The 21,490-nt window shown below is 52.8% G+C and overlaps 1 protein-coding gene across 10 annotated transcripts in view; it reads left to right on the top strand.

Moving 5' to 3' along the window:
• BCL11B (BCL11 transcription factor B) overlaps nt 1–20,784 on the top strand; it is a 95,872-nt gene extending 75,088 nt beyond the window's left edge. For all 10 annotated transcript variants that reach the window (XM_057731639.1, XM_057731644.1, XM_057731641.1 and 7 more), the window contains one exon: nt 15,909–20,784. In XM_057731639.1, the coding sequence (XP_057587622.1) occupies nt 15,909–17,983 (2,075 nt within the window). In that variant the 3' untranslated portion in view covers nt 17,984–20,784. The remainder of the gene's footprint in view (nt 1–15,908) is intronic.
• Nucleotides 20,785–21,490: the final 706 nt, after the last annotated feature.

Genomic DNA, 21,490 nt, shown 5'->3' with positions numbered 1-21,490 from the left:
TTCCTGTGTTGGGCACTGACCAGGGGGAAGAGTCTTTACATCTGTGCTCTGGGTCCTCAGTGCGGGTCCTAACCCCATTCATGGAGAAGGAAACTGTGGCTCAGAGTTGAGTTCACCCATTCACGTTCAGCTGGGGCTGCCAAGCAGGAGAATCAGATCTGTCAGCCCAAGAACCCCGTCCTGCTGTGGTTCTGAAGTGGCCTTGTCCCTTCCCATCCAAACTTCTGCAGGTCCAGAGAGAATCTGGTACCTGAGTGGGAGGGAAGGAGGAGCCATCGGGGCTGAGGGTGTGTGTGTGTGTGTGTGTGTGTGTGTGTGTGTGAGAGTGTGTGTGGCAGGGGGCGAGGTGAAAGGTAGCCAGAATGCGCTGGCCTTGTTTTATTTTCCGCCTTTTAACAGCTTCATTGAGAGCACCAGCCCCAGTTTACAATCCCTGTTGTGGTGAGAGGGGCCCCGAAAGCCCGGCTCTGTTCCCCACGTAAAGGGCTGGGCGTGCAGGGGTTTTGCAGTTCCCAGACTGTTATTAGGGAAGCGTGGCCCGGGCGCTTCAGATGAAAGTGCTACTGTGTGAGCGCCAGGTTCACCGTGCGCGCTCCAAGGAAACGCGGCCAAGACGGCTTTGTGAACAGCCGCCAAGCAAAACACACGCGTTCCGTCCAGTGGAGCCAGCTCACTCCTGCAAATAGAGGAAAAATTGACTTTCTGATTGGGAGTGTTTCTACAACTAAGAAGAATCACTCCAGTGATTGTTCTAAAAATATTTCCGAGGTAGCACGTTCTCCAAGGCCCCGGGATTCTGAGCGGTCCTTAGCTGTACTTTTTATGTAATCTCTCCGGATCGTGTTTTTTTTGTTTTGTTTTTTTTTTAAATGGACTTGCGCTTGCGTGGTCATCCTCCCTGCTCCCCCCTCCCCCCTCCCCCACGCATCAGGATTGCTGCCGCGTAAAAGAGTGGTGTACGCAGCAGAAATTGTATTTTTATCTCTTTGACTTCAGGAAGTATATTTGGGTTTTCATCTGCAGCCGCTGTTGCAAGCCTCACGTCTGAGCAGCTGAATCTAGGGCAGCCCCTGACGTCCCGGCTTTGGTGGCCGAGCCCGGTTCTGGAGGGAGGTGTCCGTCAAGAGGATGGTTTTTCAGTGGCAGGCTGGGGGGAGGGGCGCTAACACAGTGAATGCCCCCTGCTCCCTCTGCCTGTTCAGGCTGGCATTCCCCTTTACGAGGCCCAGAGCTCCCTAGGAGACCCGGATATTTGCAGCTTCAGGCAGTTCTGGAATTCACATGATTTCTATAATGATGAAATTGACTGGGATTCCACAGATTCGCTTACTGCCAAAAGTCACCGATGTGGGCTACTCCTCCTTTTCTTCTCTGGTCTCGGAGTTTCTCTCCACCCTCTTTCTCCCCTCTTTCTCCTCCCCTTCTCACTCTCTGCCTCACCCACGATTTCCACTCGCCTCTTGCAGTCGGCTTTGCTAGGTGCAGCTGCAGTGCTGCTGGGAAAGCTGGGGCTTTAGCTGAAGGGTCCAGTTCAGGTTTGGCAACCTCGGCACTGCCTTCCTTTGAGGCTGGATAATTCTTTGTTGTGGGATGTTTAGCACCATCTCTGCCTCTACCCACTAAATGCCAGTAGCACCCTGACCCTCCTAATAGTGGCAATCAAAAATATCTCCAGACATTGCCAAAATCCCCGAGAGGGGCAAAATAGTCCTCAGTTGAGAACCAGTGTTCGAGCTCTTTTTTCCAAACTGGTGATCGCTACAGCCAGGAAAAGGACTGGGGAATATTAGTATCTATTTTTAGGGTTCACGAATCACCAGTAATAACAGGGTGGGATCAGAGGCCTTGGAGATTGAATTCTCACTGTTGAATTCCCCGCCCCCCCCCACCCCCCGCCTCGCAAAGTGTATTTTAAAAAGAAGTCCTGATCCTGGTTTGAGGGGTGACCCTGGTGGGTGGCGGATGTGGGGTGGAGAGCTGTTTGTCACAGCGGTCCCTGCAGGATTTGGAATGGCCAGGTAGGCCAGAGTCTGTACCTTCAAATAATCAAGCAGTTTTCCTCTAAAAAAAATTTCCCAGACTGAGCTTATGAGACAAATCTGCTGTTATTAGGTAACTGATAGTCTTATTGGTGAATAGACAGTTCTGAGGAATTTGCTAGTGTTGTTGGCAAAGTGTGTTAGGACTTTCTCAGTTTTATTGCTTCTCCTTCCTTCCTGCCTCTTCCCACCTCCTCCCTGCCTCTCTACCCATCTCCCCGCTTCCCTTAGAGGTTGTTTCCCCCGAGTTAGGAGTGGGACCTGGCCTGCTCACGGGCAGGGGCCTCCTTTGGATGACATATGCTGTAACCATTTACAGGAATCCTGTTCTGTGGCCTTAAACATGGACTCGTTAGTGGGGCATCCAATAGGGTCAGGTGCCAGGTGCCAGGTTTCATTTCACCCATCAGCAGCCCCTCGTTGAGAAATCTAGAATTGGGCGGTCAGCGGGTTTCGTGCTGGGCTTCTCTGGAACGCCATGGGGCCAAGTATGCATGTGACAGCATGAGAGTGATTTCCTGGGCTCAGCCAAAACCCTTGCTTCCGCCGGCTTCTCCCCGCCAGCTGGCTGCTCAAGCCAGCCTTGAGGTGCTTGAGCCATTTGGAATTCATGGGACTCCACCTCCCCTGGGGCCCGGGCTCCTCGGCTTCAGATTCTCCAGTGCAAACCCGACAGGACGTCCTGGGGGCCTCCTGGCTCCAGATGTACAGTCGGTTTGGGCTGCAGCTCCCCTGCCCCTCCCACCCCACCTCACGCTCTCCCCACCTCCTTTGTCACCAGACAGCCTCCACTTGCCCCTGCACATTTCCTCCCACCCTTGGTGTCGCTGTCGCCTTCCTTTGCCCTTACGGTGGGGGGGCGGGGGCAGTGCTGTGACAGCCACATGCAGGAGGCACATCTTGTCCAGCCCAGTGCCTTGGGTGGGTCTACCACTGGACCACCCAGCCACGTTGCTAGGGCTGCTGGTGGTTGGAGAGTGGCCCAGTGGTGAGCCTGGTGTAATTCTCTCCCCCCACCCGTGTGTGTATGTGTGTGTGTGTGTGTGTGTGTGTGTACACACCCCTGCATTTTTGCGTGAACCTGTGTGTAGCGGGTGTGGGGTTGGGGTGGGGGGGTCCAGGTTTCCCTTTCCCATAACCTCCCTTGGCGTTTGAGGCATCTCTGAATCCTCTGATTTTCTAATCGTGCCGGGCAGCTCCACGGTGCAGAGGGGCATCCGGAAACGTCGACACTGTGAGCCATGCCTGGCGAGGATGACCATCTCCCCGCTGCCCGCGGGTTGGAGGAAGCTGGCACTGTGGCAGAGGCAAAGCGCCGCAGAAGTGCCGCAGGTTTTTCATATGGAAATGTGAAATAATGGGGTGATTAAATAGAGCTGTATATTAAAGTACATCTGACATTAGAATTACCATAATGTGCTGTAGCCTTAGGCTGAGTACTTTATTTGCCATCTGCGTCGGCCCAAAATCCCCCGGGGAAGCGCTAAAATATTCTGAATAAACTCAGCTCGAGTTCTTATTGAGAGTAAAATACCATTTGTGGCACGTCGTATTGATTCGTCTTAATTGTGGTGCAGAAAAGAACATTCACTCACTGATGACTTTTGTGCTCGGTGACAAGCTGGCTGGAGTTACTCTAACACTGCAGTTGGTTAACCTGGATGGGGCCAGGCGGGCACCTCGGCTCCAGCCGGGATGCCAGGGTGCCACCCACCCCAGGCACCGCACAGCTGGGGCTCCCTGCTGGCCCCTCTGCTCTGCTCCAGGGAGGGCGCTGGGGAGCAGGGCGCCCACACGGGGGCAGAGGCCCCTCCCTACGCCTGGCCTTGGTTCCCCACAACCTGGAGGCAGTGACCAGCCGGGAAAGATGATGTATCTGAGGAGGCTGCCCTCGTGGAGGGTCATGACTTCGGTCTCGGGTCTTGGTGGGAGGGATGTACTAAGCATATTTAAGAAAATATAGCTAAAAAAAGAAAAGAAAAAAGAAAAGAACCCACCCACCCAGGCAAAGCCAAGCTTGGTTGGTTACCGGTTAGTGGCGGTGGCGTCTGGTAACAGTCCCTGCAGCCCTATGGGGGGAGGTGAGGGGTGGAAGTGCTTATGCATTAAAGATAAATGAGTCATCGGTGGGAAAACACTTGCTGATCCAGACAGCTCTCCCCCATTCATAAGGTCCAGTTTTCACCCTATAATTGCCTATCATTATACACAATTTAAATATTCAAACATTCTCCACAAACCCTGGGCTAGCATGTTTTTATTACAAATTCAGAACAAGGGAATAACCTTTAACTTCAGAGACAAATGAGACAAATTTACAAGTGCACGTCTGCTGTTTTCTTGTGTTTTATCAATCCCCACGGACTCGCACACTTTTGCTCCCACGCCACTCAGAACAATATACATATATTACTGCTTGTTTGTGGTGTGTGGCTGGGGGTCCCCTCTGCCTTAGCTAACCTACATAACTGGGCGTTGAGGCTCTCCATAACGTCAATTATCTCCTCTGAGCTAAACGTACACTCCATTAAGACGAGATTTACTGCCCCTGCAATACTTCTTGGGGTGGAATGTGGAGATTTCTGTGGATGTAAGGAACGGAAGGATGGAGGCCCGCCTAGTGAAGGAAGTCGTGAATTACGGAGAAGGGAGACTTCCTGTTCAGCCAGAACGTGTGTGTGAGATGTGCTTGGCGTGTGTACACGTGTGCACACGTGTGTGCACAGCGGCATTCACACACACAAGCAGCTCATCACCTGATTGGTTTTGCCTGTTTATTTCTTAATTCACTCTTTATTTTTCCATTAAGAGACAGGATGGTTTGCTCTGTGCTACGTCTTCACGTTCTCTGCTAAATTCTTGTCCCCAGAGTTCTAGAATCCTTTCAGAAAACCCTATATTGGGGGGAGGGGGTGGAGGGAATACACTCATCTATCTGTCCACCAACACCCACTGGAAAAATGTAGGTCCTTTTCAGAGAAGCCTACAGAAAGCAGATTTCAAGGGAGTCTGACGACGCATTCACCTATTTCGGGGAAGACATATTATTTCCAATTCACTTGAGTGCCTGGAGCAAAGGGAGGTGGGAGCCGTATAAAGATGATCTTGAGGAATGCACTGTAGTTTTTCAAGAATGCCGTAAATAAGTTGCCAGATATAAAATCACTCTGTGTGTCCTGTCTCCGGCTCTACCATCTGACTAGCAAACACCACGGTTCTCACCCTGCCCCGAGATGCCCCCACAGTTAGCAACGTCGCTCCGTTTCAGGGCCGGGTGGCTGTTTCCTGAGCCTGAACTGCACACCTGGTGTGACCACAGAATCGAGCAGTTGAAATTGAGACTGTTTGGGGGAAATCTCGGGTGCATGGTGCCTGCAGCTGTAGTTCAGTTTTAATACTTCCCTGCTCTACTGAGAGTCTGGACCACCCTGTTCCTGAAGGTGGCGTCACAGCCTTGGGTGCTTAGATAAGAGGCCTTGCTGGAATGATAGAACTCCCGATGGAGAGGGTGATTTATAAGCCACCTCACCCACCCTGATTCCTAGGCTAGCGATCTTCATAGATTGGACTTTAAGTTCCCACTTTGTGTTTTCCACCTCCCAGTTTCATTTATTTATACCTTATGGTTTTGTAGTTTGGGAAGGGCAGGTCTGGTTTGAAACCAAACTCTCTGAGGGGTTCACCTCCATCCTTTCATTGTACTGAGATTTTGTTATACTGAACAGTGTGTGATTCAAGTAGGCCTTGAGTGTCGGCTTGAAAATCTTCACCTAAAAAAAAAAATCAAAGTTTTCATTGTGATGAAATTTGCAGCAATGGAAGTTGGTCTCTCTCCAGCTCAGTTTCCTTGCCTGTTTTCAGAGCCTCCTCAGAGGGTCCCCACACCCCTCAGTTCCACATCCAGGTCCTCCCCTCCACGAGTCTAGGATCCCACCTCTATGCCTTTGTGCCTGCAGTTTCCTCCGCTGGGCACACCCTTCCTTTCCTTTCTTTGCACGGAGGACTCATTTTGCCTTCTGAACTCAGCTCCAGGGTGTCCTCCTGGGAGAAGTCTCCCTGATCCTCCCAGGCTGTCAGTCTCTCCTCCTCTGGGTCCTGCACCGCATGGCACACCCTTTCTTAGTGAACTAGTGGCCTGAGCCCTTCCTGGATGTTTGTGGGGTCGATAGCCTCTTGCCTTGGACCACAGGCTCTGTGCGGGCACCCCTCCGCTTAGCGCAGGCCTGGCACACAGCACACACTGCCTGCGTGTGTAGAGGAAGAAAGCGAGGAAGGAGCAAATGAGCAGATGTGCTGAGAAGAGCATCTCAGCTTTTGCTCCAGTGGTACAGTTTCTGGGGTGCAGATGTCGTGTGACCTTGGGCATTGTCCTCATGGGCTTCCTGGCTTTTTGGGAGGAGAATAAGAACACCGAGAGCAGGGCATCTTCTTCACATTTACTCTTTAGCCCTGGGTTTCGATGGCGAGTGTGGGTGAGTGAGGACAGCCCTGCACTGGAAACCCTGCAGAACGAGCAGGGGATGCATCGGATGGAAACACGCTTGCAGAATTCTCTGCGGATCTTCACCTCTCTCATTGCCTCTCCCACCGCCCCTCCCCTGCCTCCTTCTGCAGCCAACAGAGTTGCTTTCTCTTTGGTGCATCCCGAGGGTGCTCACGCAGGGCCCCCCACCCTGAGTGCCTTCCCGCCGGATTTGGGCCGGTGCCCCTTTCCCTGTATCAGGCTTGAACTCACCTCCACGCGGTGTTTCCAGCCTGCCTCCTCCTTGGACGCTCCAAGGTGACTCAGCAGATCCTACTGTGCCTCAGAATCCGTTGTGTCCGCAGCTTAACCCACCCCTGCTCTCCGACCCCCACCCTGTGGTCTCCTGGAGGGGAGGGGTCGTGGGCGATCCCACCAAGTAGGTCCTGCTGTGGGTTCTGGCAGCAAGCACGTGGATGAGTGAATGAATGGATGGGAAAGGCATGTCCCTAGACCATTTGGGACAAGATTAGATTTCCTTGGGTTTAGTAACCTCCCAGGATGCTGCTTTTGCTCTGCTGGTGTTTTTGTGCACCTGGCTGTCTAGGGGGACACCAGGGCCTCCGTTTGAGGCTTTGGTGAAGGCTGGAGGCCCAGTCCCCCAGCCCGAGGTAACTCCGGGCATCTGAAGCACATAGCTGACCTCTGCTGCACGGACGCTCTCAGGGTGAGTGGACTGTGGCGGAGTGAGGTTTCTCACTTGCTAGGCCTCTCTGTTCTCAGCCAAGCTCCGTGTGGCATTTCCTGCAGAGCCTGCAGCTTGCGGCACTGGCCAGCTCGCTGGTGTGCACGGGGCGGGCAGGTGGAATGGGTTGCTGTGGCTGGTTCAGGCCCTGCCTCAGGGCGGGTTACGGTGGAGTTTGCAGGCCCAGTGGAGGGGCAGCCAGGTGTGTGTTGGACACGACCCAGGCCCTGGGCTCAGACCCAGGTGTGACTCTGGGCCCTGCGACCCACGAGCTGTCTGACTCGGGGCCCCTCACTTAACTGTGATGAGACCGAGTTTCTTTTTCATATACGGTCTGGATTAGAGCCCACGTTCCAGAGTGGCTGGGAGCACCCACAAGTCCACCACTGGCACAGGCAGGTGGTATGTGAGTCACACCCACCAGAGTCAGAGAAAGATGCTGACAGTGTGGTGATCAGTGTCAAGGCTGCGGGGAGGCAGAGGGGGTTACGCTTGGGCCACATCTGAGATGTTTTGCAGGGAGAGGAGGAAAGGCAGGTATTCCAGGCGGCTGAAACGGCAGGTGCAAGGAGGCGTGAGATGCACCGGCGAGGAGAGGACTCGGAGGGTGGGTGGCCAGTGCACGAGTCGGCAGGGAGCCTGGCCGGATCCTGAAGGCTGAGCTCCTGGTGCTTCCCCCGGGCAGCAGGGGCCGGTGAGGCTGTGATTTGGGAGGAGGGCTGGCCTGCTCGCCCACTCTGCTGGGGCGGCCTAGAGGTGGGTGGGGGTGGTGGCAGAACATCTGGGTTCTGTGGAGTCGCCTGGATCCCAGCATCCTCTGGTGGTTGGAATACAGCCAGCGGAGAGGCGTGGGTGTGCTGGGTGGGGCCCTGCCCGGCGAGCCCGGGAAGTGGGGTGTTGTTGAGCGCTGAGCTGGGCCCTGCTCCCAAGGCAGCCTCGCCTGGAGGGCAGACTGTGCGGCCTGGGCAAGTTCACCCAGACCTGGGCAGATGCTGCTGTCCTGCTTGTGATGACTTCAGCAACACTGACCACGGGGGAGCAAAGAGACAGGACACAGCTAACACAGGCACTGGCAAGTCTCCCTTTTTTGCATTTTCTTTATTTTTATTTTATTCTCTTTTATTTTATTGATTTATTGATTTATTTTTGGCTGTGTTGGGTCTCAGTGGCAGCAAACGGGATCTTCGTTGAGGCATGTGGGATTCTCTCTAGTTTCGGCTTGTGGGTTTTCTCTCTCTAGTTGTGGCGCGCGGGCTCCAGGGCGTGTGGGCTCTGTCGTTTGAGGCATGCAGGCTCTCTCGTTGAGACATGTGAGCTCAGTAGTTGTGGCACGCAGGCTTAGTTGCATGTGGGATCTCAGTGTCCTGACCAGGGATTGAACCCGTGTCCCCTGCATTAGAAGGTGGATTCTTTACCACTGGACCAGCAGGGAAGTCCTCACACCGGCAGTTCTGAAGCACATGTGTGTTCGTCACCTTGCTAGTGGCCAGAGTTGTGGCAGTGGACAAGATCAGCTCGGCCCCGGTCCTCAGGCAGCTTAGTATCCAGCCCAAATGATGAATTTTAAGTAAATAACCCAAGGGCCAGCCATGCGGCCTCCAGCAAGTGACTCCCACTCTCTGAGTCTCCTTCATTGCTCTTGTAAACGGTCATAGGCGTAGAGTTATCATGAGACTACATGGGGAGATGCAGGTTCTAAACCCCTAAGTCAGCCAAGCCCCTGCACGCCTCTCTCTTCCAGCACCTTAAACTTGGCCCTAGCCGCACTCGTATTCTTCGTGAAATAATTGAGGGGGTTATTAGGTGCTCTCGTCTCCCCCTGGAATTCGAGAGCTGCATCCCTCGATACCAGCAGAATACCTAGTGGATAAAGGGTGCCCAGTTCCTACTTATTCAGTGAATGAAGGAAAGGCAAGTGTAGGCATTGCTGTCAGCAGGACACACCCTGCTACCTAGTCCATTCAGCCCTATCTCTCCTGGTCCCCCACGTACTGGGCTGAAGTGATCTGGGATCCAGGGATGGTGAAGAGGCAGACGCACACTCTGTGTGGTGGTAGTGGCTGTCTGGAGTTCTGGGTTCAAGAGGATTCTGAGGTGCAGAGGGCAAGTGGGATGGATTGGCAAAGTCTGCCACGGGCACTGGCAGAGGGGCATTGGCTGTGTTAGACTGAGGCTGGTCAGCACTTCATCACCAGGGAGACCACTTATTAGTAGTAGCAGTGCCACCGCTTTCACCACCACCACTGGCCCCAACACCCAACAAAGGGCATCTGTTACTTTTCCATGAGATAATCGGCCTGACTGCACCAAGTTGTTGCAGTTCTAGCCAAGAACAACACATCTCCACATTTCACTAGCATGTGGCTGAAATGAAAGGTAAGATACTAAGACACACACAATTGCCCCATCTCCTACCCTGGGTCCCTTGGCGTGGGAGGGGACCAGGTCTGCACCCTTTCCTCTTTTGACCAAACTTTTATCTAGAGCGCAGCTGGCTGTGTGGCCTTGGGTTGATCACCTTATCTCTTCTAATCCTCTGTTTCCTCATCGGTGAAATAGTGCCAGTGACAGTTCCTGACCTTGGGGGTTGTGGTGAGGACAGTTCTACTTAGCTTCAGGTGGCTCATGTAAGGGTTTAATAATGGTTTATTACTGCTGTTATTATTCCATTGGCTCCACCTTCTCTTTTGGAGAGGCTGAGGTTTGTTTGATAGGATGTGTTCAGAACAAGCAGGGATGCTTAAAGACTTCATAGATGACTGTGCTGAGAAATGATATGAACACGAAACTTACAAAGATCCACTGCCCGTGCCCCCCCCCCCCCACAACCAAGGAAACCAATTGACATTTTCTTTCTGGGATCATGAAAGGGGAGACACTCTTTAAACTTTAATAAGGGGTCTGCACATCTAGAGATGGCATTGTTAGCTGGCATAGATTCTGGAGGAGGATTGGGCCACTGGCCAACGAATCCAGCCCTCTCCATGGGCACTGGGCACCCAAAAATCCAGGGGGAAAGGGGCTTGCCACGGGGGACCCTGGATCCAGCAGACTGGCCCCTGAATCTAGCTGCCTGGCATCTCATAACCCCTTTACCAGGTCCTGAGTGGCACCCTGCCCTGTGGGCTCACCTGCTCTGTGAAACGTCTCCTCTCCAGGGACAAGGCGGACCCCACTGGGTCCCATCAAAGGGTAATCGATGCCCTTCACTGGGGACACACACACAGTGTGGCAGGAGGACCTTTTCATTGTGAAGCAGGCCCTGGCAAGTGTAAAGAGAACAAGCCATCTGTCAGGCGGTGCTGGGGGGCAGCTGGGATGGAGACGGGGGTCGGGAAGGCTGAGCAGGGGCGTGGCCCTCCCCTTGCTGGCTGGGGGACTCTGCTTCTCCCAGCTACAGCATCATCACGTGCTGGCAGAGATGTGGTCCTGGCCTGGCCTCCCTCAGGGGTCGCGTGAGTGACAATGAAATGCGTTAATGGCTGTGAAAATGCCAAACCAACTGTCGAGTGCTTTGCAAACTGTAGAGGGCCATGTGAAGCCGAGACCCAGTTCTTCCTTCAGTGTCCAAGTGTCAGGACTCTCATTTCCACCTCCAGCTTCGGGAGGAGAAAGCCCCTGGCTGGTGATCACCCCAGGCTCTGCTTGAGCTGGGAGGTGGTGTCTGCTTGTGGCTTTCAAGCAGCCACGAACCACTAAATCCCCTGCAGGCAGGAATACCCTTCTGTTGGGTATCACTCAGCCTTAGGAGAGCCTCTTAAACGATTGCTCTCAATTACGGCCTTTTTATTGAATAACAACTCAATTAAAGGTGTGCTTTTTATTGAACATCCCTGATACCTTTATTGGTATTATTAGAGTAACCAGCATAATAAGGAGGAACAGTTATTTAAATGCTCATTAAAAGAAAAAAAAAAAAAAAAACAACACCTACTAGCAGAGGAGAGTAGCATTTCATTGCAGGAGCCCAGTTGCGTGTTGGTTCCCAAGAGTCACAATAAAAAATGATGTTTCCTCAATGTTTGCAAGTTTCTACTTCCCCGGAACCTCTAATGCATTAGGCAGGCTGCATTAAAATTCCTCCAGGGTTTTATTATTGCCCGAGTTACACAGAAAGGCATCCCTGAAACATCCACTGCCAGGTACAAGATGGATAATGAAAAATAAAACCTGCCAAGCCCAACCGTCACACGTGCATGCACAGTGATGTGCGGATTTTATAGGGTGCGGCCACATGCGGGATCTCATTTGCTCCCCCAGCCCTCTCTGGAAGCAGATATGTTATTCCCATAACACTGATGAGGAAGTGGAGGCTCAGAAAGGTTAAGCGACTTGATCAACATCTCTCTGTTGGGAATGTCACGGCGGAGCTACGAACTCACGCCGCTGTCCAGGGTTCCCGTAACAGAGATTGCAGGGAGGGTTTCAAATTTGAGAAAAACACAAGGGCCTACCTTGAGAGCCAGGAGAGCAAAGAAGACCTGGTGTGGGTTTCTGCCAAGGGATACCAAAAGTGTCTGAGGAAGGAAAGAAGAAGGAAGGACGCAAACAAGGAATGACACAGGCCCTGGGTTCTGAGTCGCCAGGCCTGTTGTAGTGATCCAAATGCAGCTGACGTTTCTAGGTCTGTAGGCCACGTGTGATGTTGCCGGGCAAGTCGCTTCAAAATAATCTAGGCGTCGACCTCTCAGTTGGAACCTGGGCAGCCACAGTGGCAGCGTGTCGGGACGTGGATCCTGTCGTGGGCCACTGGCAAAGTTGGCACCTGGTGGAGCTTCCAGCTCACCTCCAGGCAGGTGGCCCTGAGTTCCAGGAGGGGGGCGGCCCTGAGTCCGAAGCAGCCCTCTGACCGAGGGTCTTCCGCTGCATTTAAAAATGAGCCATCCGTGACTGTGTGTGCCGGGGCTTTAAAATATTTAGGGAGTTTTTGAATAGAAAAATGTTCCAAGGGGCTCTTCAAAGACTTCCTGACATTGTTCAGTTCTCAAAAGTGAGCAGCCCCAGCGCTCAAGGCTACTTCTAGGTAAGAGATAACCGTAAGTGCTAATATGGAAATGAACATTTTATTTAAAGAAGAAAGTTATGAAGGAGAGGGGAAAGCGCGTCGTCTAGGGAGGGCCTTTGAGGGCTGGGAGATTTCAAAAACATCGGAAGCTGTCAGATCCTGGGAAGACAGTCACCTGCAGTGAATCTCCAGCCATGGCGTGGAGGGAAGTGTGGAAACCAGATCGGTTCAGGGGCCCGGGAAAAGAAAGAGCTCACCCTGGGGTGACGAGGGGCCCTGGAATCCAATTCGATGGATACACACAGAACTCCTCCCCACCCGGTGGTGAATTCCGGAGAGGTAACTTCCTCCCTAGGCTGCTCCAAGTTAGAGTTTTAGAAGTGTCTTTTGCTCCCTTTTTTTTTTAAACAAGAAATGGAAACATCTGAGCTCTTTAGAACATGCAGCTACATGCTTCTCAGCAGCTGCCGTTTGAGTTTAAAAAAATATATTTTAATCGGCCATTTCATTCCTGGCCTGCCGAAGAGTTTCACATTGTCTTCTGACGCCCGCATTCCTCACGGGCAATAGAACTTTCTAGAAAATGTGCGGCCATCAGAACAAGAAACAGGAAGTGCTCTGGAGAGACCCAGGAAGTGAAGTTAATGAGAAAAGAGATTAGGGGGAAGGGAGGGGGCCCGACTTAAAAACACGAGGCACCAGAGCAGCTGTGTGCGGTAACTCTGTTAATGGGCGTGGCTGGAGCCGAGGTGAAGGGCACAGAGTGCTCTTTAATTGGAAGATCTGTGACCTTGCGGGAGGCTTCATTTGTGTTATTAGCTCCTGTGTCAGGAAGGGACGTCTTCTTTATCTTCTTATTTATTCCTTATTTATTCTGCCTCGCTTCAGAAAAGGATTTGAGGAGGACTCTAGATATTGTGGCTTCTGGCCAGCTCTCCCGTGAGGTTCTCTGAGGCAAAGAGTTCTGTTCTTCACGTACGTTAATAAGGCAGGGCAGGAGATGGTGCCTCCAAGGAGCCGGGGTGCTCTGCCACAGCAGGGTGGCACACGGGGAGGAAAGGCTGGGGTGGCGGTGCAGCCTTACCGCCCCCGCAGCGAGGACCGGGGCCGCCCAGGGCCTTGGGAAGCCCTTCCTGCCTGTTTCCATGAGGGGAACGTCTCCCCAGGGGCTCTAGCATGGGGAACTGAATTACGCAGACACACCAGGAGAAGGACATTACCCAGACACCCCGGAGAGAGAAAACTGCCTCAGAAGTTCTCCTGGAGCTATGTTTAAAAGCGAGGTGAAGCTGAACTTGGAAGTTTTCTTTTTCCTTTCTGTCCTTCACCCCTATGCCCCCGCTGGTCTCCTCACTACCAAACACACAGACACGCATCCTACTGGACATGAGTGTGCAGTGATGCCCGTGGACCACCACACTTGGAAGTCACGTCTTGGTTTCTGGTGGTGGGTGATCTGTCCCAGTTGGTTCTGTGTCTGGGATAATCTCCACCTTGCCCCTTGCCCCCTGCCCCCTGGACGACCCGCTCGCTCGGGGAGGTTTGTGCCCCTTGGAAGATGAAGTCTAACCTGTACAGGACTTGGGGCGTTTGGTCCCAGAGCCACTTGGTTTTTACTGCTAAGGGTGATGCCCCCAAGAAACATAATTCGTGAGGAGAAAGCAAAAAATATATATATTTCAGAAATAAGTCCTTAATCTTCTGGGGAGGGGCTGAGGAGACTGCTCCACCCCATCCCGCTGTACTCCCTGCTCCCCTTACTGATCCAGGGTATGGAAATTAATACGCACATTTAGCTCCACCAGGGAGTTTGCAGCTACCTGCTTTATCAGCATTAAAATCTTCTAGGTACAAGAAAGTTTGCAAAAACAAAAAGAGGTATTTCAAGATCTCAGCTGTGATGTCGTGTTCCCTCTTCCTTCCCCGGCCGGCGAGCGCGTCTGAGGGTGGAAGGCAGGACCTGCCCATACCTGTCCCCGTTCACGTGAAGCATTGGGGGAAGTTCAGGCTGGAGAAGCACCCAGTTTCACCCGCAGGTTGAGGACCTCGGCCACAAAATAGGTTCTGGTTGCAAGGTCCAGGCTCCATTTTGTGACTGCCCCTTTGATGGACAAAGATGGACGTTTGGGCTCAATGCCACCAGCATCCACTAAGACTGGCTTCCGATGTCGCCAGAGCCAGTTTGTAACAAATCCACACTTACCGCCGTTCATCCTGACCGTCCTGTCAGGTGTGACTTTCTTTCACTCAGCATTCTGGCAAAGGACCTCACGTAGGCCAGGGACCTCACCCGGGCCCCTCCTTGGGGGTCTCTGGAGGCCAGATTCCACACTGTGGTTATGTGTGTGGGGGGCAGAGAGGGGCAGGAGGGCAATGGCGGGGGGCAGCGGTGACCCCGTAGTGATGTCGCAAAATGCTGAATTCCTTCTTTTCCTACACATCCAATTTTGTTTTAAATTTTATTTATTTATTTATTTTTGGCTGTGTAGGGTCTTTGATGCTGCTGGCAGGCTTTCTTTAGTTGTGGCAAGCGGGGGCTACTCTTTGTTGCGGTACGCAGGCTTTTCATTGCGGTGGCTTCTCGTTGCAGAGCACGGGCTCTAGGCACTCGGGCTTCAGTAGTTGCAGTGCATGGGCTCAGTAGTTGTGGCTCTTGGGCTCTGGAGCGCAGGCTCAGTAGTTGTGGCACACCCGCTTAGTTGCTCCGAGGCACGTGGGATCTTCCTGGCTCAGGGCTCAAACCTGTGTCCCCTGCATTGGCAGGTGGATTCTTAACCACTGCGCCATCAGGGAAGTTCCCCGCATCCATGTTTGAATTTAACAGTGCTTTCTGCATGGACCCTGGTGTATGAAACCCTAGGATTTCCTGTAGTTAAAATCCCAAGTGATGCAGGGGTATCAGCCATTTCTCTTAAAGTGTTGGCAATGTAATTCGGTTTGATTTTTGTTTCTTAGAACTTCCTTGGATCAAAGATGGCCCAGTCAGTGACTGGGGCGGGGGGTGCGGTTTTGCCCCCCAGGGAGGTTTGGCAATGCCTGGAGAGAGTTCTGATCCTCCTGATTAGGAGGGGAGGGATGCTACTGGCTTCTAGTGGGTAGAGGCCAGGGATGCTGCTGCACATCCTACAAGGCACAGGACAGCCCCCACGGCACACAAAGAATGGTCAGGGTCTGCATGTGCCTTGCTTGACAGTCCCTGGTCTGCACCGTGGCCAGTGCAAAGATAGCCGTGAGTGGCTGCAATGTGCCTTGCTATCTTTTATGCAGTCCAGCCTTTCTATACTTCCTATTACGGGAATCAGGCGTTCTCACAAACACATTTCCTTTGGCTTCTGAGATGATGGGTTTCAAGACACCATCATCTTTTAGGGGTACAAAGCGGAGTCTGCCGAATTGGAGTAACTTGTTGATCTGGGCTTTGCAGGGGCGCCTGCCCACAGAGCGGGCTTCTCCAGCCCCTCTGTCAGGGATCTGCCAGGGGGTTGCTGGCCTGGGCCTGGGCCTGGGCCTGGGCCTGGGCCTGCTCAGAAGCGGTCTCGCTGCCACCCTCCAGAGCCGCGGATCCCGGAATGCGCTCGCCCCTGGCTGGCCCCCCCGTGCGCGTGCCCCGTCCGCTTCTCACGCTCTCTCTGCCTTTCTGTCCGTGTGTCTTCCCAGGTAAAGATGAGCCTTCCAGCTACATTTGCACAACATGCAAGCAGCCCTTCAACAGCGCGTGGTTCCTGCTGCAGCACGCGCAGAACACGCACGGCTTCCGCATCTACCTGGAGCCCGGGCCGGCCAGCAGCTCGCTCACGCCGCGGCTCACCATCCCGCCGCCGCTGGGGCCCGAGGCCGTGGCCCAGTCCCCGCTCATGAATTTCCTGGGCGACAGCAACCCCTTCAACTTGCTGCGCATGACGGGCCCCATCCTGCGGGACCACCCGGGCTTCGGCGAGGGCCGCCTGCCCGGCACGCCGCCGCTCTTCAGCCCGCCGCCGCGCCACCACCTGGACCCGCACCGCCTCAGCGCCGAGGAGATGGGGCTCGTCGCCCAGCACCCCAGTGCCTTCGACCGAGTCATGCGCCTGAACCCCATGGCCATCGACTCGCCCGCCATGGACTTCTCGCGGCGGCTCCGCGAGCTGGCGGGCAACAGCTCCACGCCGCCGCCCGTGTCCCCGGGCCGCGGCAACCCTATGCACCGGCTCCTGAACCCCTTCCAGCCCAGCCCCAAGTCCCCGTTCCTGAGCACGCCGCCGCTGCCGCCCATGCCCCCCGGCGGCACGCCGCCGCCCCAGCCGCCGGCCAAGAGCAAGTCGTGCGAGTTCTGCGGCAAGACCTTCAAGTTCCAGAGCAATCTCATCGTGCACCGGCGCAGCCACACGGGCGAGAAGCCCTACAAGTGCCAGCTGTGCGACCACGCGTGCTCGCAGGCGAGCAAGCTCAAGCGCCACATGAAGACACACATGCACAAGGCGGGCTCGCTGGCCGGCCGCTCTGATGACGGGCTCTCGGCCGCCAGCTCCCCGGAGCCCGGCACCAGCGACCTGGCCGGCGAGGGCCTCAAGGCGGCCGACGGCGACTTCCGCCACCACGAGAGCGACCCGTCGCTGGGCCACGAGCCCGAGGAGGAGGACGAGGAGGAGGAGGAGGAGGAGGAGGAGCTGCTGCTGGAGAACGAGAGCCGGCCCGAGTCGAGCTTCAGCATGGACTCGGAGCTGAGCCGCAACCGCGAGAACGGCGGCGGCGGCGGCGGGGTGGCCGGGGTGGCCGGGGTGCCGGGCGCGGGCGGCGGCGTGGGCGGCGCGGCCAAGGCGCTGGCCGACGAGAAGGCGCTGGTGCTGGGCAAGGTCATGGAGAACGTGGGCCTGGCCGCGCTGCCGCCCTACGGCGAGCTGCTGGCCGACAAGCAGAAGCGCGGCGCCTTCCTGAAGCGCGCGGCGGGCGGCGGCGGGGACCCGGGCGACGACGACGACGCGGGCGGCTGCGGCGACGCGGGCCCCGGCGGCGGCGCGGTCAACGGGCGTGGCGGGGGCTTCGCGCCGGGCGCCGAGCCCTTCCCGGGCCTCTTCCCGCGCAAGCCGGCGCCGCTGCCCAGCCCCGGGCTCAACAGCGCGGCCAAGCGCATCAAGGTGGAGAAGGACCTGGAGCTGCCGCCCGCCGCGCTCATCCCGTCCGAGAACGTGTACTCGCAGTGGCTCGTGGGCTACGCGGCGTCGCGGCACTTCATGAAGGACCCCTTCCTGGGCTTCACGGACGCGCGCCAGTCGCCCTTCGCCACGTCGTCCGAGCACTCGTCCGAGAACGGCAGCCTGCGCTTCTCCACGCCGCCCGGGGACCTGCTGGACGGCGGGCTGTCGGGCCGCAGCGGCACGGCCAGCGGGGGCAGCACGCCGCACCTGGGCGGCCCGGGCCCCGGGCGGCCCAGCTCCAAGGAGGGCCGGCGCAGCGACACGTGCGAGTACTGCGGCAAGGTGTTCAAGAACTGCAGCAACCTGACGGTGCACCGGCGGAGCCACACCGGCGAGCGGCCTTACAAGTGCGAGCTGTGCAACTACGCGTGTGCGCAGAGCAGCAAGCTCACGCGCCACATGAAGACGCACGGGCAGATCGGCAAGGAGGTGTACCGCTGCGACATCTGCCAGATGCCCTTCAGCGTCTACAGCACCCTGGAGAAACACATGAAAAAGTGGCACGGCGAGCACTTGCTGACTAACGACGTCAAAATCGAGCAGGCCGAGAGGAGCTAAGCGCGCGCGCGTGCGCACCGGGCCCGGGCCCTCCCCGCGCACCTGTACAGTCGCCCCCGTCGCCAAGCGAGAGAATGCTGACCTGACACTCGCCTCCGCGTCATCACCGCCGCTCGGCGCCCCCCGTGAGTCCCCGGGGCCCAGGGGAGGCGGCCCTCCAACCTAACCTGTGTCCGCGAAGTCCTATGGAAACCCGAGGGTTGATTAAGGCAGTAAAAATTGTGGAGCCTTTTAACTGTGCAATAATTTCTGTATTTATTGGGTTTTGTAATTTTTTTTTGGCATGTGCAGGTACTTTTTATTGTTATTCTTTCTGTTGAAATTCCTTTAGGAGATTTTGTTGGGTATCCATCCCTTCTTCAGTTGGTTTTTGTTTTGTTTTGTTTTGTTTTTGTTTTTTAACCCAGTAGTAGCCTGAGCGATGACTCCAGAGCTATGTAGAGGGGGAGCATATCTTTTAAATTATAATTTGGGGGGCGGGGAGGGTGCTGCTTTTTTGAAATCTAAGCTAAGCATGTGCAATTTCTTGTGAAGAAGCCAACACTTAAATAACTTTTAAAGTTGTTTACTTCTTTTATTCCTTCCTTTTTTTTTTTTTTTGTCCTGAAATAAAAAGTGGCATGCATTTTTTTTTTGGCGGGGTCGGGGGGGGGGGCGGGGGGAGGCGGGGTGTGGATGTACGCGGATAACAATCTTAAAGTTGTAGCACTTTGTTTCAGAATTGGAAAGGAGATGTAGCACTGATGATGTCCCGAGTAACAGAGGCCTTTTCTGTGTTCACTTCAACCTTGCAATACCTAAGGTAACCTTTGAGTGGTGGCGGAGAGGCCCCCTGGAAAACTCAGCACTGCCAGACAAACAGGAGTTTTTGAGGGCTGCCCCTGGGAAATGGCCCAAGAACATTCTCAAATCGTGCGTTCCCAGCAGATCCCATCCTTTTCTTGGAATGTCCGTGTGCCCTGGGATGCCATCCCTGCTATTTGCCATAGATCAGACTACATAAAATGGGCTCAGGGTACTTCTGGGGGTCGATGGTGGTGGCCTGCAGTGACACAGAAAGGAAAGAAACCAGCGGTGTTCTTTCAGGCTTCTGGCTGGACAGCTTCTCTCTCCCTTTTTATCACCCCCACCACAGAAACCCTAAGTCATACGTTGCTACCAGTGACAACTGATCATTTCCCACGCAGGCAAGAGTCCTGATGGTGAATTGAGGGGAGCTAGTATTCTCTCATGTGATGCACACTGATGACATTGTATGGATGGGGGGGACATCTTGCCAATTTCAGTTCCCTTTTACTGGAAAACGGGAAGAGTTCCATCCAAAGGTGCCCAGCGCTACTTCCCAGGTTTGCTTTTTTTTTTTTTTCTCTCCCATTAGGTTGAAAGGTATTAAACTTTGGACTGTTAAGATTAGACATTTGAATTCTGTTGACCCGCACTTTAAAGCTTTTGTTTGCATTTAAATTAAATGGCTTCTAAACAAGAAATTGCAGCATCTTCTTCTTTTTGGCCCAGAGGTGGGTTAAACTGTAAGGGATGGCTGAGATTGAGTGTCAGTGTTGCTAAGCGTGGCATTCACAATACTGGCACTATAAAGAACAAAATAAAATGATAATTTATTGGACAGTTTTTCTACTGCCATTCAATTTGATGTGAGTGCCTTGAAAACTGATCTTCCTATTTGAGTCTCTTGAGACAAATGCAAAACTTTTTTTTCTTGAAATGAAAAGACTTTTTAAAAAAAAGTAAATGAGAAAAGTACATTTCTTTAGAAACAAACAAAGCCACATTTACTTTAAATAAATTTTCAAAAATCCTGGTTGAAGACATGAAAATGCCATAAGACCCAATCAAATGAAGAAATAAACCCAGCACAACCTTGGATATCCATTAGCTGAATTATCCTCAGCCCCTTTTGTCTGTGGGACAACGCTGCTTAGATGTGGAGTGGAGGTGATTTACTGCTGAATTAAAACTCAAGTGACACAAGGTACAAGTCGATATCGTTGAATGAAAAACAAAACAAAAACAATTCAGGAACAACGGCTAATTTTTTTCTAAAGTTAAATTTAGTGCACTCTGTCTTAAAAATACGTTTACAGTATTGGATACATACAAGGGTAAAAAAAAATTGTGTGTATGTGTGTTGGAGCGATCGTTTTTTTTCAAAGTTTGCTTAATAGGTTATAAAAAATGCCACAGTGGCTGCGTGTATATTGTTTTCTTTTGGTGACGGGGTTTTAGTATATATTATATATATGAAAATTTCTTGATTACTGTAAAAGTGGACCAGTATTTGTAATAATCGAGAATGCCTGGGCATTTGACAAAACAAGAAAAAAAAAAAAACCCTTTTCTTTTCCTTGAAAATGTTGCAGTAAAATTTAAATGGTGGGTCTATAATAATTTGTTCTTGTCACAGTAACTGTAAAGTCGGAGTTTTAGTAAATTTTTTTCTGCCTTGGGTGTTGAATTTTTATTTCAAAAAAATGTATAGAAACTTGTATTTGGGGATTAAAAGGGGATTGCTACACCATGTAGAAAAAGTATGTAGAAAAAAAAGTGCTTAATATTGTTATTGCTTTGCAGAGAAAAAAAATCCACATTTCTGATCTGTACTTATTTTTCTCCTCCCACCTCCCTCTGGAATGGATATATTGGTTGGTTCATATGATGTAGGCACTTGCTGTATTTTTACTGGAGCTTGTAATTTTTTAACTGTAAGCTTGTCCTTTTAAAGGGATTTAATGTACCTTTTTGTTAGTGAATTTGGAAATAAAAAGAAAAAAAAAAAACAAAAACAAGCAGGCTGCCATAATATATTTTTTTAATTTGGCAGGATAAAATATTGCAAAAAAATTTGTATGTTAAGTCCTATTGTACAGGAGAAAAAAAGGGTTGTTTGACAACCTTTGAGGAAAAGAAACAAAAGGAAGTAGCTAAATGCTTTGGTTCACAAATCATTTTAGTTGTATATATTTTTGTCGGAATTGGCCTCTACAAAGGACTGTTCGAATAGGGCTTCACTCTGAATGCCCCGAACCTTGCATCAAGGCTCCCTGGTGTGGCCACAGCAGACCGGATGGGAAATTCTTTATTCATGTTGAGTGGAAAAAATCAGTTTTTGTCAAGATGTCGGTACCATTTCACAGAGCCCTCCCTTTCTCTAAGAGGCATCTGTAAAGATGTCAAATGTAGAGGAGAGAGAGCCCAGAGCATCTTCCTCCTCTCCTGTCGCCACCGTGGCGTCACCACCACCACCTCTCCCACCCTTCAGAGCAGAAAGAAGTGCAAACCGAGCTTTCTTTAGTCCTTGAGAAAACATTAAACACGCAAACAAAAAATGTAATAAAGGGAGCTGGCGTATCAGCTAGGCGCAGGTGACATGATCTGCGGCTGGGGCCAGCACAAATCGGATTTCAGGAAGGAGTCCCCATCACAACCAGGACCTTTTATTCCATGGAGAGTGTTGGCCTGTTGTCTTTCTTTCCTACCTGCTTTGCTGCT

The sequence above is a fragment of the Hippopotamus amphibius genome, chromosome 4, assembly GCF_030028045.1.
Source record: "Hippopotamus amphibius kiboko isolate mHipAmp2 chromosome 4, mHipAmp2.hap2, whole genome shotgun sequence".
In the NCBI taxonomy this organism is placed as follows: domain Eukaryota; kingdom Metazoa; phylum Chordata; class Mammalia; order Artiodactyla; family Hippopotamidae; genus Hippopotamus; species Hippopotamus amphibius.
This window is presented reverse-complemented; position numbering and strand designations above follow the sequence as displayed.